Below are 16628 nucleotides of genomic sequence, written 5' to 3' on the forward strand. Positions count from 1 at the left end.
ACCTGGTGAATATATGTTTGTTTTACTAGTAGTGAAGGAACTCATTTGAGGAAATAGGAGGGACAGAATCCCATCAAAGTATCAAAATGATTCTCCCTCAGATTGCAGTGGGGACAACTGTGGACTTGAATGCCCTGGTGGGGAGTTTTAATAGGTAAACTTAGCCTGGCTAACAGTGTATGAAAAATATTTCTGGGAAATTTGTGGATTAATCAGAATTCCTTACAGTTATATTTTCTTTCATCTTCAAACAAGTTCCCTGACAAAAAATAAGCCAGAATTGTAGTACAAGATTCAGCCCTTGGTAAATCATTAATTGGTTAAATTGGCTTCTATGTCCATTTCTCTTTTAATGGATTCCCGTCTTTGTGGAGAATTCCTACCTCCCAAGTCCTGACTGCTTCAGGCCTGCAGAGGATTCTACATCAGGGTCTAAGGAGTCTTCCTCTCCCATTGTACCCCCAAAAGACCAATATTCACTCCTTTCATTGTTCCATAGTTCTGTTCTCTGACAACATGAATACGAACATCCCCTTAACATGTGTGAGAAGCATTTATAACTTAACCTTGGGTCCAAAGAATGAAAACAAGTGGCTTGAATTTTGCTCCTCTATCAAGCTGACAGTATATGATTTCTCTTGCCTCCCCCCTTTGAAAGTACTCTTTGCTCAATTGCTCTCTTCTCAAAGATGAAAATTTAATGGAAGAACGGTTCTTTTTAGCAGATTGTGAGAAGGGAAGACAAACTCTTAGGCTTCTCATTTTCCCCCACACAACAGTTAAAATGATTTGTTTCTAATGTTTCTGGACATTTGGGTTTTTCTTTGATGAAATTATACCTGCTGGTAGTCTGCTGTGCATTAACATAGTAGTCCCCAAGTATTCAAATTATCTTCGTAGTTTTTACATCATATGACATCATATGGGTGTATGTGGTATTATATGAATTTTACAAAGAATCAATACAGTTCCAGAAGGGTTAAGTGACTGGCCTCATAAAGGCAGAATTGGTTTGGAGATGTTTACCTTAACACTGCTTCTGGAATATACAGCTACTCTTGCTAAGGATTAAGAAGCTGTTTATGATTCTGGTAGATATGCATCTCAAAGAGAGAAAAAAACTGGTGTCTTCATTTTGTAGTATTTGAATACTGTTTTCCTTATTTATTTCAACTTTGAATGACTTCCTTATTTGCTTAATTGACTAATATTCCTTTGTTTACTTTTTTCCCCAAATCTCAAGAACCAAGTCATAAGTATTGAAAATGGTTACATTAGCATTTAACATTTTTTATGAAATTCAAGTATTTCAAAAAGGGGTAATTTAGGCAGGCATGTATGTAGAATTTTGCATTTTAATTAAAAAGCCTCAAAATGAAATGAACTTCTGACAGTAACAGATGACTACTTCAAAATGCTACATTACTATTTGATATATGTTCAGTATTTTCTTGTGGATAATAAGTTCTATGACTTGTTTCAAGAAAAGCGACAGGACTAAAACAATTAAAAAAGACAAAGCTGCTCTTTTTTAATCATCTACTCATAAATAAAACTGGGATGTGAATATTTCCACGGAAGCAATTGACAAAGTATAAGTAAATCACTCTTAAGAACTAAAGCTGTCTTGATTTTTTTGAATGCACAAACTAAACCACTATCCTTGTCCAATAATAAATTTCTTTTGACAAATAAAGATTTACAGAGTGTGAAATATAGACTGTGCACTTCCTAAGGCCAAAGGATACTGTTTAAACTAAAATTTAATGTTTTCCCACACCTCGAATACACAAAAATAAGAACATAAAAATAATTTTCTCTTGTAGCACACTGTCCATTAATCATTCTTTAGATAGTATTGACTTTGGGAGACTTTTTGGTAGAAACCATAAAGACTGTGATTTCTAGATAGATCAGAAAATTGAAGAGTATTTATGGATTTGAAGAAAATAATATAACCTGGTAAAATAAACTTTTCTGTTACCCCCATTAAAAAAGAAAAATCTTTCAACCTCCTTCCATTTTTTTTCCTGTGAAAACTCTTCATGTGGTAAATGGTTTATAGATCAAAGGGTTAAATTTACTTGTGATTTGAGAAAAAAACCTGAGACTTTCCTTATTTTTTTTAAACTGGTGTGTGGGAGGAAGGTAGAAAGAGGCCCCAGAATGAATTCACTAATTGGGGTTTTCACCTGCTGTGCGTCTAATCGAATACAAAGCCTTATTTGTAGCTGAAGAGGAAGGCAGATTAAGCAGAGTGTCAGAATTTCTGCCTAGTTTTGAAATTCCTGTTATTTTGGCACAATGGTTTGGGTAAAGGCAGACAAAGAGTTACTGCTCTGAGCTGTCCTTAAGGTGGACCAGGAGATACTGTGTTCAGGTCTGCTTAAAACACCTTAACCAGTTGTCCATTTTTTATAAGAGGTTGTGCTCTTCCTACACTGGGGGTATCGCTATAGCTGGCAGGCTAATAAGTACTGTGAATTCTTTCCCATGAAGCAACCAGCGGCCTGTGAGGTTAATGAAGTGTGGCTTTATTTTAGTGAACATGCTAAACTTCCCATCTTTTTAGATGTTGGGTTTGATAGAGGTGCCTCTGTGAAGCTTTGAAACATCTTATTAAATGAAATCTGGAAGAGAGGAGAGCTACATTTGGTTTTCCTAGAACCTGCTTGGTAAAAAAAAATTCTCTGGTTGAAATGGCAGCTGGCTCTGAGAACTTTCCTCAGCCTGCCTTACTTTGTCTTCCTGCTGGGAGAAGAGCCTGGAAAAAAATAGGCTTTCATATGCGTGTGAGTGGGGGGGTGGGAAGCGCTCAGAGTGTGAATGTTGAGGCCTTAACTAACTAGATAGTCTTATAGCCAAAAGATGCTGGTTTCAAATTGATCTGAAGGGATTGTTAGACATATTTTAATTAGTACACCATGGTATTTGCCCTAGCAGTGACTCACCATCACAGTAAGCATTTGTCGTACATCTGATTCACTGTTCACGGCTAATCCTTATACTGTCTGAAAAAGAAATGTGGAATTTTTATGTTTACTGGATACTCAAATGTTGATCTTTTACCATAAGCTAGGTATGATACTTAATTGAAGCCATACCTCTCACTCAAACGGAGTCTTATAGAATGAAACTGCTTATACTGAGGATTGATTGATTCAGGAAGCTGAATCCTCCAGGGTGATGAGTCCCTTGGGGACAGCAGTCCCCAGCCAGCGTCCAGTGTCCACTTCTTTCTTTTCTTTCTTTCTCTTGCCACAGTGTATATTTTTGTGCATGTGAACAAGGGCTAATATGGAAACCAGGAAGAGTCTGGAAAGGAAAAGGTCATCTTCGTGGAGCTCGGAGCAGCCAGATCACTGGCCTTGGCCCTTCATGTCCTTTGGTAGATGGGTTCAACCAAACACCTGGCATGACAACACTGCTGTTCCAAACCAATGAAGCCAATCACACATCTTCCCTCTGAGCCCCATATTCTGATGGCTCGCTGCCTCCTGGCTCCCTTAGCTGCTTTGTTTTGTTCTGTTTTGTTTTGCTTCGTGGCCATGTACAGTGGTGCTCAGGAGCCATGCCAGGCTCTGTGCACAGGATTAGAGGAAGCGAGTGACACTCTGCAGAGGTACTCTGGGAGCCATGGAGTACCAGGGAGTGAACACAGGCATCCTGCTTGCAAAGTATGTGCTCAGCCCTTTGAGTTATGGCCCCAGTGTCTGGTGCCCTTGGTTTATATATCTCACTGCCACCCTAAAGTCTTCATGTTCAAGGCTACAGTCATCCCTCCCTGAATCTCTTCTTCCTAAACCTACTCACTCATTCTGGAAATCTTGGCTGGGTGAATATTATTATCCCCAACCTTTGCTGCATTTGCAACCTGGAACGTCTTTTAAATCCTAGGCCCTAATTAGGACTGCTTAAATCAGAATGTGGGGGGGAGGAGGGGTGTGTATGTGCTACCCAGCAGCTGCAGTTGTAGCTTCCTCTGGATGACTCCAGTGCATGGTTAAGCTACAGCAGATTCTAGAATCAATGGAGACTCTCTGGTCCCTCTGTGGGCCCCCAGAATATTCAAGGGGTCCAGAGATGAAAATTGGGTCAATAGGGGGACATGGCATAAGCCTAGGCAGCCAACAATGGGGTAAGGGGCCACAGGAAGGACTTTTCCTTCTTTAACTTGGAAGGGGCCATGGCTGGAAAAATGATTTAACACAGAGCTAGAGGACCTTTGCCTAAGTCTTCCCTTGGCTCCATTCATATATCAAATCAGGCCTGACTCCTGTCACCTTTATTGGTTCTATCGTTGCCCTTGTTTATATGACTGCAGTCCCCTTGTCTCCGGTCTAATTCCACACCTCTCTGATCCAGCTCCCACACTACTGTCTGAGTGATTTTTCTTTTTTGTTCTTCTTGGGGGGGTGGGAGTGTTGTTTTGGGGACCACATGCAGCTGTGCTAAGGGCTTACTCCTGGCTCCTTACTCCTGTGATCAGGAATCATTCCTAGCAAAGCACAGGAGGCAATCTTTGGTGCTGAGGGTCGAAACTGGATCTACCACAAGCAAGGCAAATGTCTTACCCACTGTATTGTCTCTCTGACCCTGAATGACTTTTGTGAAAGACAAATGGGACAAATCTACACTCATGCTTAACCTTCTTTAATTCATGGTTAAGCTCCTGATTTTTCAGGATAGAGGGCTGCTCTGGTTTGTCACACTCTGTTCTTCTCAGTTGTCCTACCTCGCTAATTCTTTCTTGACACTTCTTCTTTCTCAAAGACCAAGCAGACCATTTAAGCTCTTTGAATGAATGAGCTATTTGTGGTCTCTTTCTTATTTACCATTGCACACGGTTACCATCATGCATAACTGTTGATTTGTCTTTACCTCCCAATAGGCTAGATCCTAACTCCTTTGGGAGAGTCTATAGAGGGCACTTCTAGGAATATTTGTTCAATGAATGAGGCTAGTCTCATTTTCAGCTCCAGTAGGTACTAAAAGACCTTTCTCTTCTATCTGGAGTCCCCACTGGCCATCCAACCAAGTGCCCTAGACGATGACTTTGACAAGGTGGGTCACGATCGTGGAAGAAACCAGTGCATTCAAAAGTGTTAGTTGAAGTGAGTGTCATGAAAAGGCTATTTACAAAATTTTTGGCAAGGTAGGGGAAAGAGCAGAGTGCAAAGGGGGTTGGAGAAAGGCAGAGTATGCGGTTGCTTAGGAAATGACTGATCAACTAGACTGGTATCTGTGGGTAAAGAAACTCACCCACTGGCAAGGCCAAGGCCAGAGTAGATAAGGTAGGCAATAAATACCCCCATAGCACTCTCCTCCTGCCCTTTCATCTCTTGCTATAGGGTTTTTGTCATTGCCTCCTATTGATAAATGGAAGCCTCACTGATACCATGCATGCAGAGAAGCTCGACTTCCTAGGGCATGGAGCAGAGTGAAAAAAAAAACACTGGAGGGAAAAGGTCTTTATTTTTGAAATCAACAACCTTTAGTGGCTCAAAGGCTAGAATGTAGGATATAATTTTTAGTTGGTTCCTTACTAAACCTTATCCCATCTCATTCCTTCTTTATCTCTATTCTAGCAAATGCTCTCCTCTCAGCCATCATTGAGATCACTTATGGGCATGAATAAACACACATGGGTACATGCACACCCATGCACACACACACAGACACACACACACACACACACCCCACAGTAAAAGAAGTCATGCCACTCCATGGCAGCATAACAGAGTGGTAAAACCATGAACTTCCATGCTTTCAATCCTTGGTACTACACATTCAGGCTATGGTTTGGGGGCTAACTAGTTTATGATAGGTTCTGTTTTCAGGGTTTTAGCTATGGATTTTTCCTGGCAGCAGAGCCCCATGCTCCTTTTATATCCGTTTAACTTCAGAACAGTGATAATAGTGAAAATTAATAGACATAAGCAGCTAATAGCATATAATAATAGACAGTCAATGTTAAAGTAATACATAGCATCACTATGTAATTTCCATATAAAATAAATATAAATTATGCTCTTTTCTGAATGCCTTTCCCTAATAAGCAAAATTCATAATCTAAGTGAAGTTGACAGCAAAACAGTTGCTGTGATACCCATGTCATTTCTTAATGATACTTTCAGTATTTAACTTCTAAAATAACACCAAGATTTGGGAACAATTCTTCAAGTGCCTATAACTCCAGTCTAAAAAAAAGAACTTAAAGATGTATTTTTGAGGATTGCCATCTGTCAAATTGAAGGAAAAAATATGAATAGTGATTTCTTATTTGTTATCCTTTTCAATTTTTTCATCAAAAAATTCCTGGTAGTTTTTGAATTGGACACTGAGAAAATAGGCAAGAGTGAAACTGCTCTTTAGTAAAATATATCAGAATTCATGAATCTTGAACAGGTAATTAAAAAATAATAGAAAGTGAGCAAACAAAAAGCTGGGAAGATAAATATGGCACATCATACCACGTATATCTGGGAAAACTTTGATTTAATATTAATAAAAGCATTTGTCATGAAGTTGGAACTTTTCTGTTGCAGTAATTATAAACAGTATTTAAGTGATTTGCTACATTCACAGAGATGATATCACTAATTAAATGGGAAGGTCATGCCTCCCTCCCTAGGAACTCTAATCCTTCCCCTTCAAAGAGAGAGGAAAACCTGGAATTTATTGTTAGATTAAGGCACAACCTCACCTAAAGCAAATCCTAGTCTACCCCAAATACCCCAGACCTTAATAGCAGCTGCCTCCACAATTCACTGGCTCAAAATTGCTAAGGGACAGCACTAACATCTTAATTGATGAGGCAAAATACCAGCAGTGATGCCATATTTGCTTTAAAATAGCAATCCCAATCACACCTACACGCACATGTCTTTAGTGATAACGTTTGCAGTTTTATTTGGTTTGTTAACTATAGTGAAGGAATTTGGTGCTGTCTTCTCTTTTTTTGTTTATTTTTTGCCTCTTTTGCCTTGCTAAAGCATGGGGATGGAGTTCACGGGCTGTTCAGCTGGAAACTTTCTATGTGTAGAAATATTGAATACAAAAAGATTATTTTAAAGAGAAAAGGAGGAATACATTTTAAATTGTAAAGTGTAGTGGAATGACTTAACTGGAGGGAGAAAGAGGAACGGAAAAGAAAAAAAGAAAAGCAGGCCAAGAAAATAAATGGATGAAGAGGAACAATGCAGCCACTAAGGGAACTTATTATAAGATTATAAGATACTCTTTGGACACTGATAGAAGATATTATGTAAAGGTTGTAGAGGAATTCATGTGCTAATTTTAAAAGAAAGGGGTTGCTTCTGGTCGGAATATTTTCAAGGTTGAGATAATTTTTGCAGTTAATCTCTATCACCATATTGCCAATTTTAAGGCTAGAAAGATTTGAACTGTCCAAGCCTTGTAACTGTTCCACTAAAATGTTCCTTGGAATTGGAAATTCTTTCCAGATTTCTCTAAGGGAATGCTGAAAGACAAAACTATGCCATCCATGGCTGGCAGTGCTTTGGCGTTTTATTTTTAAGCGTCTATCCGAGTAGCTGGAAAACTTCGGCATGCTCAGACTTTCTGATTTACCAAGTCTGAGCTAGGGCCCTGGAGTTTTGATTTCTGAGAAGTTCGGAGGCGATGCAGATCCTGCGACACGCTTTGAAAACCCTGACCGTATCACTAATACACACATACATCTTCAGAAGCCCTTTTAGCCCAGGATGAGCCTAACCCGAATTTCATATCCTTACAGCTCCAACACTTTAATCTTCAACTGAGGGAAATGATGGCGCGGGGAGGTGGTGGAGTGGGGGGGGGGGGGAGATTTAATGCTGGCACTTTTTCCTTCCTTCTTTAAAAAGAAAACTCTGAGCCCACGCACTTAATTATCTGTGATGAGGTCATTTGCACCTAGGTCATTTATTTAGGCAACAAGTAGTCTTGCGGGAGGTTTTAAGAGGGGGGGTGCTGGCGGCGGGGTGTGTGGCTTGCAGGTTCCCGGGGCTACCTTAAATCCCCTCCTCTTTACCCCCCCCGCCCCCCTTTCCTTTCCTTTTCTTTCCCGGGCGTTTTCACAGCCCCAACGGCCAGGTCTCAGGGCGTCCGGCTTCCCAGGTCCCTAGGTGGGGGCGGAGCCAGGCCGGCCCCGCCCCGTCTGCCCGCAGCGCCCCCTCCCCGCCCTCCCACCCCTCCCGCCCGCCCGCGCCGGCTCCTCCGCAGTGCTTTCAGCTGCGAGCCTGGGCGGCGGCACTTCACTTTCGGGGAGCCGGGCGGCTCTGGGAAACTCACTCCTCCGCTCGCTCCTTCGAAGACCTCAGAGCCCTTGCAGCCATGAGGGAGCAGCTCAAAGGGTAAGTGTAATCGTGGCCCCCTCGGATCGCCACGAGCCTTGCACTTGTGGCGCGAGCCGGGGTTTCACCCAGGCGGCCCAAACTTGGATATGCCCCCGGGTGCTGGGATCCGGGGCGCCGGGCGGCCGCGGGGTACCAGAGGACCGCCCCCGTGTGGTCCCCGTGGCATCGCTGCAGGTGCGCCCCCGCCCCCCCCCCCCCCCCCGCCAGGTCCTCACCCCTGCCCGTCCTCCAGCGCCCCGGCTCCGGGAGCACCGCTGCTCCCCGGGCTTCGGGACGGCTACCCCGAGAAAAGCTCATTTCCTGTCTTCCCCAGGGGGGACAGCGCGTTCCCCCACGCGGGGACGGCCGCGGGAGCTTTTTTCTTTCTTTCTTCTTCTTTTTTTTTTTTTTTGCTCCTTTCCGGGCTGTCTGTTTAGATGGGAGCGAGACAAGCTGTTCCTAAATCCCTGCTCGACCTCGTGGAAGGAAGGGGCGCGTGGCTGACTCTACCTTCCATTGCACTTCAAGTGCCAAAAGGTCAACTTTCTGCCTGATTTCTTCCGAGGATTCCATGTGACATTTCCCTGGCTGCATTTTAGACTGTTCGGACCATGCCCCCGCCCCAAACTTGCAGAAATTGGGATCGAAAGAAAAAGCCGTTGCAGCTCAGCCCCTGGAGGATTGGAAATTGAGGATCGAGGGTTGTTTTATTTATTTATTTATTTTGCCCTCTGGGGTTGAGCGTGGTTTCCCGGGGTTTCCTTCTCTCTTGTATTTCTCCAGGTGACTTTAAACAAAGTTTGTCTTACTCAGTTACTCAGTCCGACCGTGGCAGTGGACACTGTTTCAGTTACATTTAAAGCAAACTTTGAGTCTTAAATTGAAGGGGTTTATTTAGTTGCTTGAGGGAGGCAGATTATGAATTATGAAATGCTTTCCTATCACTTAGAAATAAAACCTTCTAATGGAAACGGCAAACCAAAGTCTACATTTTCCCTTGGCTTTTGGGTCTCTGCTGCTGTTTTCAGCCTGTCATCTCTATCACCCTTTCTGTTTTACCCCAAATTCCATTTGCTGTGCCAAATCCCCTCTTTGGAGCATATAGTCACTCCCAGAGAGGACAGGAACAAATGAAATGGTAAGGTTTTATGAAAGGTTTCTGACCCTTGGTCACCGTGGAATTGGTTTCAGTCATCATTGTTTGATCATGGATTGGACACGACCCTGAAGTGAAATTGCTTTTGCCGAACTTAAGGGTGGGTGGGAGTTAAACCCTGAAAAGCAAACAGAACTGAGGGCATGTAACAGCTGGAACAGTCACCCAGGCAATCATCTTTGCCCTAGCCTGAACCAAATAGAAAAAAAAAAACTGTGAGATGTTCCAGGGAACAAGGAATAGGGGGCGAGAGTTAGGAATTTTGCTGCTTAGATTGGCTTCAGCCACCTCCATCCCCCCTCCCCACAGTAGCAGAAACTTTTAAATATATTTTCCCATTCCCACCTTGCCAGTCTTGCAGCTCTGCAAGCCAAGTTCAACATTCAGCATGTACATGCCAAGGTTCCTCTAGAAAGACTCTGAGCCCCGCATTAAAGGCAAATGATTGTGTGTGTGTGTGTGTGTGTGTGTGTGTGTGAATCTGTGTCTTCAGATTGTATATGAAACCAAACTCGAATTTTCTGTGAGTCGCAATGGTATACCACCTTTTAATATTCCTGTATAGGGACTGTTCCCTCCCTGGGAAGTAGTGGAATGATATTTTTAAGGCAACTGGAATATTTTCAATACCAAATAACAGTAGTGGCAGAAGAAATCTCATTTTAATTAGGCAACTGCCATTTCCCTAGGCAAGCGCAGTAGAAATTTGTTACTTTTTTTATAAGTGTTTAATGTTTGTTTTTAAGAAACTAAAAAAGCAATTCCAATAAGTCTGATTATTCCAGCACTGACAGCAGGAACAGCTCTAAGGTTGTTATTATAACCTTGCACACTACTTGAAACTAAAGAAGGTGAGAGAAAATTTAAATTGTATGGTAGGAAATTAGGTCAGCCATGTGCTCAGTAGGGTAATGCCTTAATTTCTTATTATTGACAAGTAGGTGTAGCTGGAGTCTTTTTGTCACATCCAGTGATTTTTGTATTTTAATTTGCATCAAGTTCCTTTCATGGTCTCAAAAATGGAAAAGAGATTACTGTAGCTTCTACACATGACAGAGAGAGAGAGAGAGCAAAAGAGGAAATTAGAGTTTGGAAGGCAGTTCAGAAAGGTATATCTGATGCCAAGCTTTGGAATCGGCAGGGTCAAAAATTTTCAAAGATTTTAAAGAGCACTGTACAGATTGTATATGAAAGTAGTTTGTGTTAATGTACATCAGAATTTTGATCTATGATGAGCATCAGTGTTCTCAGGAATACTGAACAAAGACGTATTCATTGAAGTGTGAACAGGCTTCACAATCTCCTTCTGGTTGGATATGGTATATGAGAGCACATTTCCGATGTGAAAAAGTAAAATGTAAAAAAGAAGAGACAGTTACCAAAAACAGTACCACCCACCTTTCTACCACTACATCCCCAGCCTCGCTTATTTTTCTATTTTTCTGCATATTTCAAGCAAACCTGAGCTGCTCTTCATGATGTGATTACAAATTCTCTACTGGCTTTGAAGACAGGCACAGAATAAGAAATATAGCTGTAAAAGCTATATTGATTACAGATAAAAATTGGTTTGTTAGGTAAGGTAGAATCTAGATAGGAGTTATACAGATTTGTGTTTACTCTTTCACCCATTCCCGAGTATCTTTTTTTTTTCTTTTTTTGTCTGGGAGGTACCTCTAAGGCTTTATCAAATAATAAAAGCAATCAGAAAATACCCAGATGGAAAGTGCTACCTATACTGAAGTGAATAATTGCTTCATCTCACCATTACTCCCCAAATCTGAAGTCATGCCAGCTAAGCTGCCTACCTAAAATTTTAGCATTCAGTGATTAGAAGAATATTTTTCTAGTTCTGTATATCAGTCACACCCTTTATTCTTTTCTCCTTTCCACTTGTGCTCACCTCTCTCAGTGAGTGCTGGTTTGCAAGTGAAGTGAAACTAAGACTGCAAAGGTGAAATATAAATGTCTTTCTACTTTGCATTGCTTAAAAAGAAGGGGTTGTGTGTTGGAGGGGACAAAGGTATAAGAAGATTGGCTTTGGGATTTATTTGAGTTCTGTTATCTAGGTTATTCATGTTCTCCAGAATCACAGGGAGAAGGAGGCCTTAGAAATGGCTAGTTTCTTGTAGTCATTCGCAACATAAACAGCCTTCGACTTTTCTTAGGTCTTCCAGTGAAGGAGGTGGCAGTTTAGATAAAGACTGACAGATTCAAAAATGATTGCTAGTACCCTTTTCACAATATTTAATATACTGGAATAAGTTCATTAGAAAGGTAGAACCTAGATATATTAGCAGCCATGACGGGGTGGAAGTGGTTTAATTTTTTCTTTGATTTTGAGTTTAATTCATGGTTTTGATCAGAGGTGGTACTTGAAGCTCCCATTCCCTCCCTGTGCTATTCTCCTATCAATTGCATGCAAATTTCTCTTCCATTTAGGAATTGTGTTTGGTACAAGCTCATTTCCTGCCCACGTTCCTCTGATTGAAGTGTATTATAAATAGTGATTTTCCTAGGTGGTTCTCTCTGATTGCCTCTGGTCAGGTTTGTCCGCAGAAGCAGAAGGCTTTCTCCCGATCTGTTGAAGACACAATGTTCCTCCCATATGTCCTGGACCTGCGACATTATTATTGCGCTGTGTGTGTGATAACAGTCTATACAGAGTAGACACAGACTTCCCTCCCATTCTTCCTCCTTCCCTGAAGCTCACATATGGATGGTCTTCAGAGAGGATGAAGGCCTAAATACAGGGTGGTCTCATTAGAAGAAAACCTTTCCTGGCTTGGCAACTGTGTACAGGATCAGTGCACAATCACTTTGCCAGCTCAAAAACACCCGAGAACAAGCAACACTTTTTCCATGAAGCTGCAAAGCTGCAGCCTCCTTGTGCTGTGCATATAAAGTATCAGTCCCGCCCACCCCTTCTTCCAGATCAGAATCCAGCTTGGTCATGGGATTTCCTAAAAGCCGTTCAAGCTGCCACTGTGTCTTCCGCTCTTCCTGCTTGTTAAGACTTGGGTGTCTAAGCTCCGGGTACGCTCCCTGGACCGACAAACTCTGTTGCATGCATCAAATGGGAGCTTTCTCTGCGGAAAAGTAAAAACAAATGAAAGTCTTTGGAAGAGACAAGCAATCCTTTACAAGTGGACATTTTCGTCTTATAAATTGAGTTTTAAAAGCTTGCACTGTTCAGTCACTGAATGGTAAATATCCGAAAACTGGTCTTTGAAGTCCTATGTTTATCAAACCAGAAGTATTTCTTCCCTTTTAGTTTGTTTGGAGGGCGATATTTTTTTCCACCTCACCTACCTGTGATCAGGGCTTACTGTCTTTAGGGCTCACTCCTGGTGGTGCAGGGGAAAAGGTCACATTTTTTGCACATAGCAGGGGGGTGGGCAGGTGTGGAGTTCGAGAGACACCCAGTGTTGCTCAAGGCTTATTCCTGATTCTGCTTATTCCTGATTACTCAGGGATTATTCCTGGCAGATCTTGGGAGACCATGCCAAGGATCGAGCCCTGGTTGGCCGTATGCAAGGCAAATAAATGCATTTCCCGCTATACTATCTCTCCAGCCTTGCTTTAATTTTTTTAAAATCTAGAAATAATGCATATCGAGTGACTTTTGCTCTCTACCCAGGATCTTAGTCTGGACTGATTGACCATAAATGGATCCATATCACTATTATAATCAAGTGATAAAAGCCTTACTATTCATGAGCAGTGGTTTGAGGGACATAAAGAGAAATGATCAGTTATTGAGCACCCCAAAATACAGATTATTCCTCTGTATTAATTAATCCCATGGCACTTCTCCATGAGCAGATTAACACCAAATTTCACAAGTAGTTGGGCACAGAACCAGAATCCACTCCTCTTATTTGCAACTTCTGCTAAGACCCTGGATGTGGATGAATGCCTCCACAAACTCCCCTTTCTGGTTTAGATGCAGTACTTTCTGGTGCCCTTGAAATAGCCAAAGTTAAACTATTTCTCTTCGCTCCACTCTAACACTCCAGAGTATGGACAGGTTGTATATACTCCCACTGAAGGGGGGATTGAGGTTACATTTGGCTATCTCAAAACCTGTCTCATAATACCCCACCAACTGGAAATATGATGCTATAATGATTTATGTAGATGGGCCAAAGTAAGGAAAAGTATATGTACTTATCTCTCCAGAGTGTATTCATATAATTGAACAAGGAACAAAGGTGTTTTGTTCTTTTTTTTTTTTGTGGCAGGAGTTGATAGTCAGCGATTGTACTTAGCTAAACTTGGAGAAATGGACGGGAATTGAATACTTCATTCAGGCCCAAGTAAATATAGGAAGTGGAGGAAAGGGGGGGAAGGTGTAGTCGTGTAGAGAGCACGGAGTTAAGTCCTTCTACTGTAATGCCAAGGGGGATGGTGTAATTCAGAGATTGGCACTGGGCACATACCTTAAGCTGAAATGAAATACAGGTACCACGGATCTGCTATGTGGGTAGTTGGAGGAAAGACATGGAAAATCTCAGGGGCATTGAAAGCAATTGAGAAATGAGGCAATTTCCTTTTGCTTGTTTTGTTTGGGGGCCACACCCTGTGGTGTTCAGGGCTTACTCCTGGCTCTGAGCTCAGGGATTACTCCTGGCTTGGGGATCATATGTGCTGCTGGGGATAGAATCTTGGTTGGCCACATGTAAGGCAAATGCTCTACCCATGCTGTACTTTCCGGCTTGAAGTGTGGCTATTTCTGTACTGTAGAACTGTCCTCTCGCTGTTCATTGATTTGCTCGAGTGGGCCCAGTAACATCTCCATTGTGATACTTATTGTTTCTGTATTGAACTAATGTCTAGGATCTCTTTGGCAATTGTGAGTGTCCTTTCTGAATGTTCTCTATCAGGCAGGTGAAAAAAATCCTGATTGTCAGTTATCAATGACTTGAACAAGGTCATTTTCTTGTAATAGAAGTACAGGCGAGTTGTGGGTGCAAAAAACGCAGCCCATTCTGATCACCGAATAATATTTGAATTGCCTTTCCCTTGAAAAGCCAAGGTAGGGGCCTTTCTTGATTCTCAGATAAATGTTTTTCACTGCATGACGGAAGTCCTTTGAAGTGATGATGTTGGCTGAATGATTTCAGAGCAAAGCATGCATTATTTTTTTCTTTACTACTCATAATCAATCCTAAAGTCTCTCTTTGTATTTTATGTTTCAGCCATGAGACCCAAACAACTTGCTGGGACCATCCTAAAATGACAGAGCTCTACCAGTCTTTAGGTAAGGACTTGGGCAACTTTGGGGATAAAGTAGTTGGTCGTGTACTAGTAATCTGTTGCCTACAAATATCACTAGGTGATTTAAAAAGTGAATGACTGATGCCTTTCAATCCAAAACTGATGGGTCAGCTGCTTTCTTTCTTAGGTCCCTGAAAAATAGGTTTTAGCATTTTAATGATTCCTGAAGATTCAGTATAACCTGAGAAGGCCTAAGGTCTTTGTGGATTTCTCTGCTGCCCCAAAAGGAGGGAAAAATTACTTGCAATTGACAACATTTTCAACCACCAGGAAAGAAAACTGTTTCAAGTTGTTCTTATTGATTTCTTCCTTGTGAAACCAAGACCAAGATTTTTGCCAAACCACGAATTTTGTGTGAAGGGGATTATCTGCAGTCTTTCTGGTGCTCATAATTCCTAACCCTGTCAGATAATCAGTGTGAACATTTAAATGATTTCTCTGCTAAGGCTGCTTTTGTGTTTGTGTGAGAGCCTGACAGTTTTATCCCTCCCTCTAGCTAGGACATTTGGTAGCAGATATATAGCCTCCAAATAAGGAGAAACCACCTATCCTTTATATACTTGACAAGTCTGCTCTATACCATTTTACATCTGTTGGGGTAGAACCTGAAATGTAACTTCCTATGATATTACTCGCTTCTGTTATTTTTAAGTTAGTTCTATTTTTTCTACAATTAAAAAAATTCTAGCATTTTTGAAATGAATATGCTTACAAATGTTAAATCATAGGTTTCCTCCAGATAATGAAATTGTACTGATAGAAATAGTAAAGAATGGGATTTAGGAGATATTCCCCAACAAAAATATTTTCCTAAACTATTGTAGTTATAAATGATATAAATTTCTGGGGCTGGAGAGATAGCACAGCGGGTAGGGCGTTTACCTTGCATGCGGCCGACCAGGGTTCAATTCCCAGCATCTCATATGGTCTCCCGAGCATCATCAGGAGTAATTCCTGAGTGCATGACCCATGAGTAACCCCTGTGCAGTGCTGGGTGTGACCCCTCCCCCCAAAATTAAAATGATATAAATTTCTTCTAGAAAATAGGAAAAAATAAACATTTTTTTCATGAAAAGGATGCCATGTACAATTCTGCTACCCAGAGATAGCAAGTACATTTCAAATCATATTTTTATTTCATTCTAGCAGTTAGGTGTACATGTGTGCCCATGCATACAGAGCCACATACCTGCCTTTAAAGCACTTTCCTCCCGTTGTTCATCGATTTGCTCGAGTGGGCACCAGTAATGTCTCCATTGTGAGACTTGTTACTATTTTTGGCATATAGTATACGCCATGGGGAGCTTGCGGATGGGATACTCTAGGTAGCTTTCCGGGCTCTCCTAGAGGGATGGAGGATTCGAACCCGGGCCGACCACGTGCAAGGCAAACACTCTACCCGCTGTGCTATCATTCCAGCCCCCTACCTTTAAAAGTTTAAAGGAAATCAGAATCAACTCATTTTCGAGTGCTACATTTTCAGCCCCTCCAGAAGGTCTCTGGCTTTAAATGGTGCATTGTTTAGACCAGAAGTGGAGAGCTAACATGGTTATAATGTTGGGCAAATGAGAAAGTGAAGGAGCTCATCTGAAGTGGGCAGCAGCTGTGCTGGTTGTTCTAGCCCAGGGCTCTCTGCACTTCAGATTTTTCTAGAGAAGTTAGAAATCTGTCAAGAAAGAGCAAATCTAAATTTGTTTGTGGACTTCATGATTGTAAATTCTGGTTTATAGAAACTCAGTTCCTTCATCGTCTTTCCTACCATAATCACAGTGAGCTCTAGTTATAAAAGTTTTACTTTCATTTACAATTATTATTTCTTCACCTCATTTTTTAACTCTAAAAATACATGTTCA

General features: G+C 41.6%; 1 protein-coding gene across 7 annotated transcripts in view; it reads left to right on the top strand.

Moving 5' to 3' along the window:
• DMD (dystrophin) overlaps positions 1–16628 on the top strand; it is a 2292284-nt gene that overhangs the window by 2136428 nt on the left and 139228 nt on the right. For 4 of the 7 annotated variants that reach the window (XM_056131282.1, XM_056131280.1, XM_056131283.1 and 1 more), the window contains exons 1-2: positions 8214–8357; positions 14697–14758. In XM_056131282.1, the coding sequence (XP_055987257.1) occupies positions 8338–8357; positions 14697–14758 (82 nt within the window). In that variant the 5' untranslated portion in view covers positions 8214–8337. Of the gene's footprint in view, positions 1–8213; positions 8358–14696; positions 14759–16628 lie in introns of those variants that run through there. The other 3 variants (XM_056131284.1, XM_056131279.1, XM_056131278.1) reach the window with 1 other exon arrangement.

This window comes from Sorex fumeus, unplaced genomic scaffold (assembly GCF_029834395.1).
Source record: "Sorex fumeus unplaced genomic scaffold, SorFum_2.1 ptg000086l, whole genome shotgun sequence".
NCBI classification, from domain to species: Eukaryota; Metazoa; Chordata; class Mammalia; order Eulipotyphla; family Soricidae; genus Sorex; species Sorex fumeus.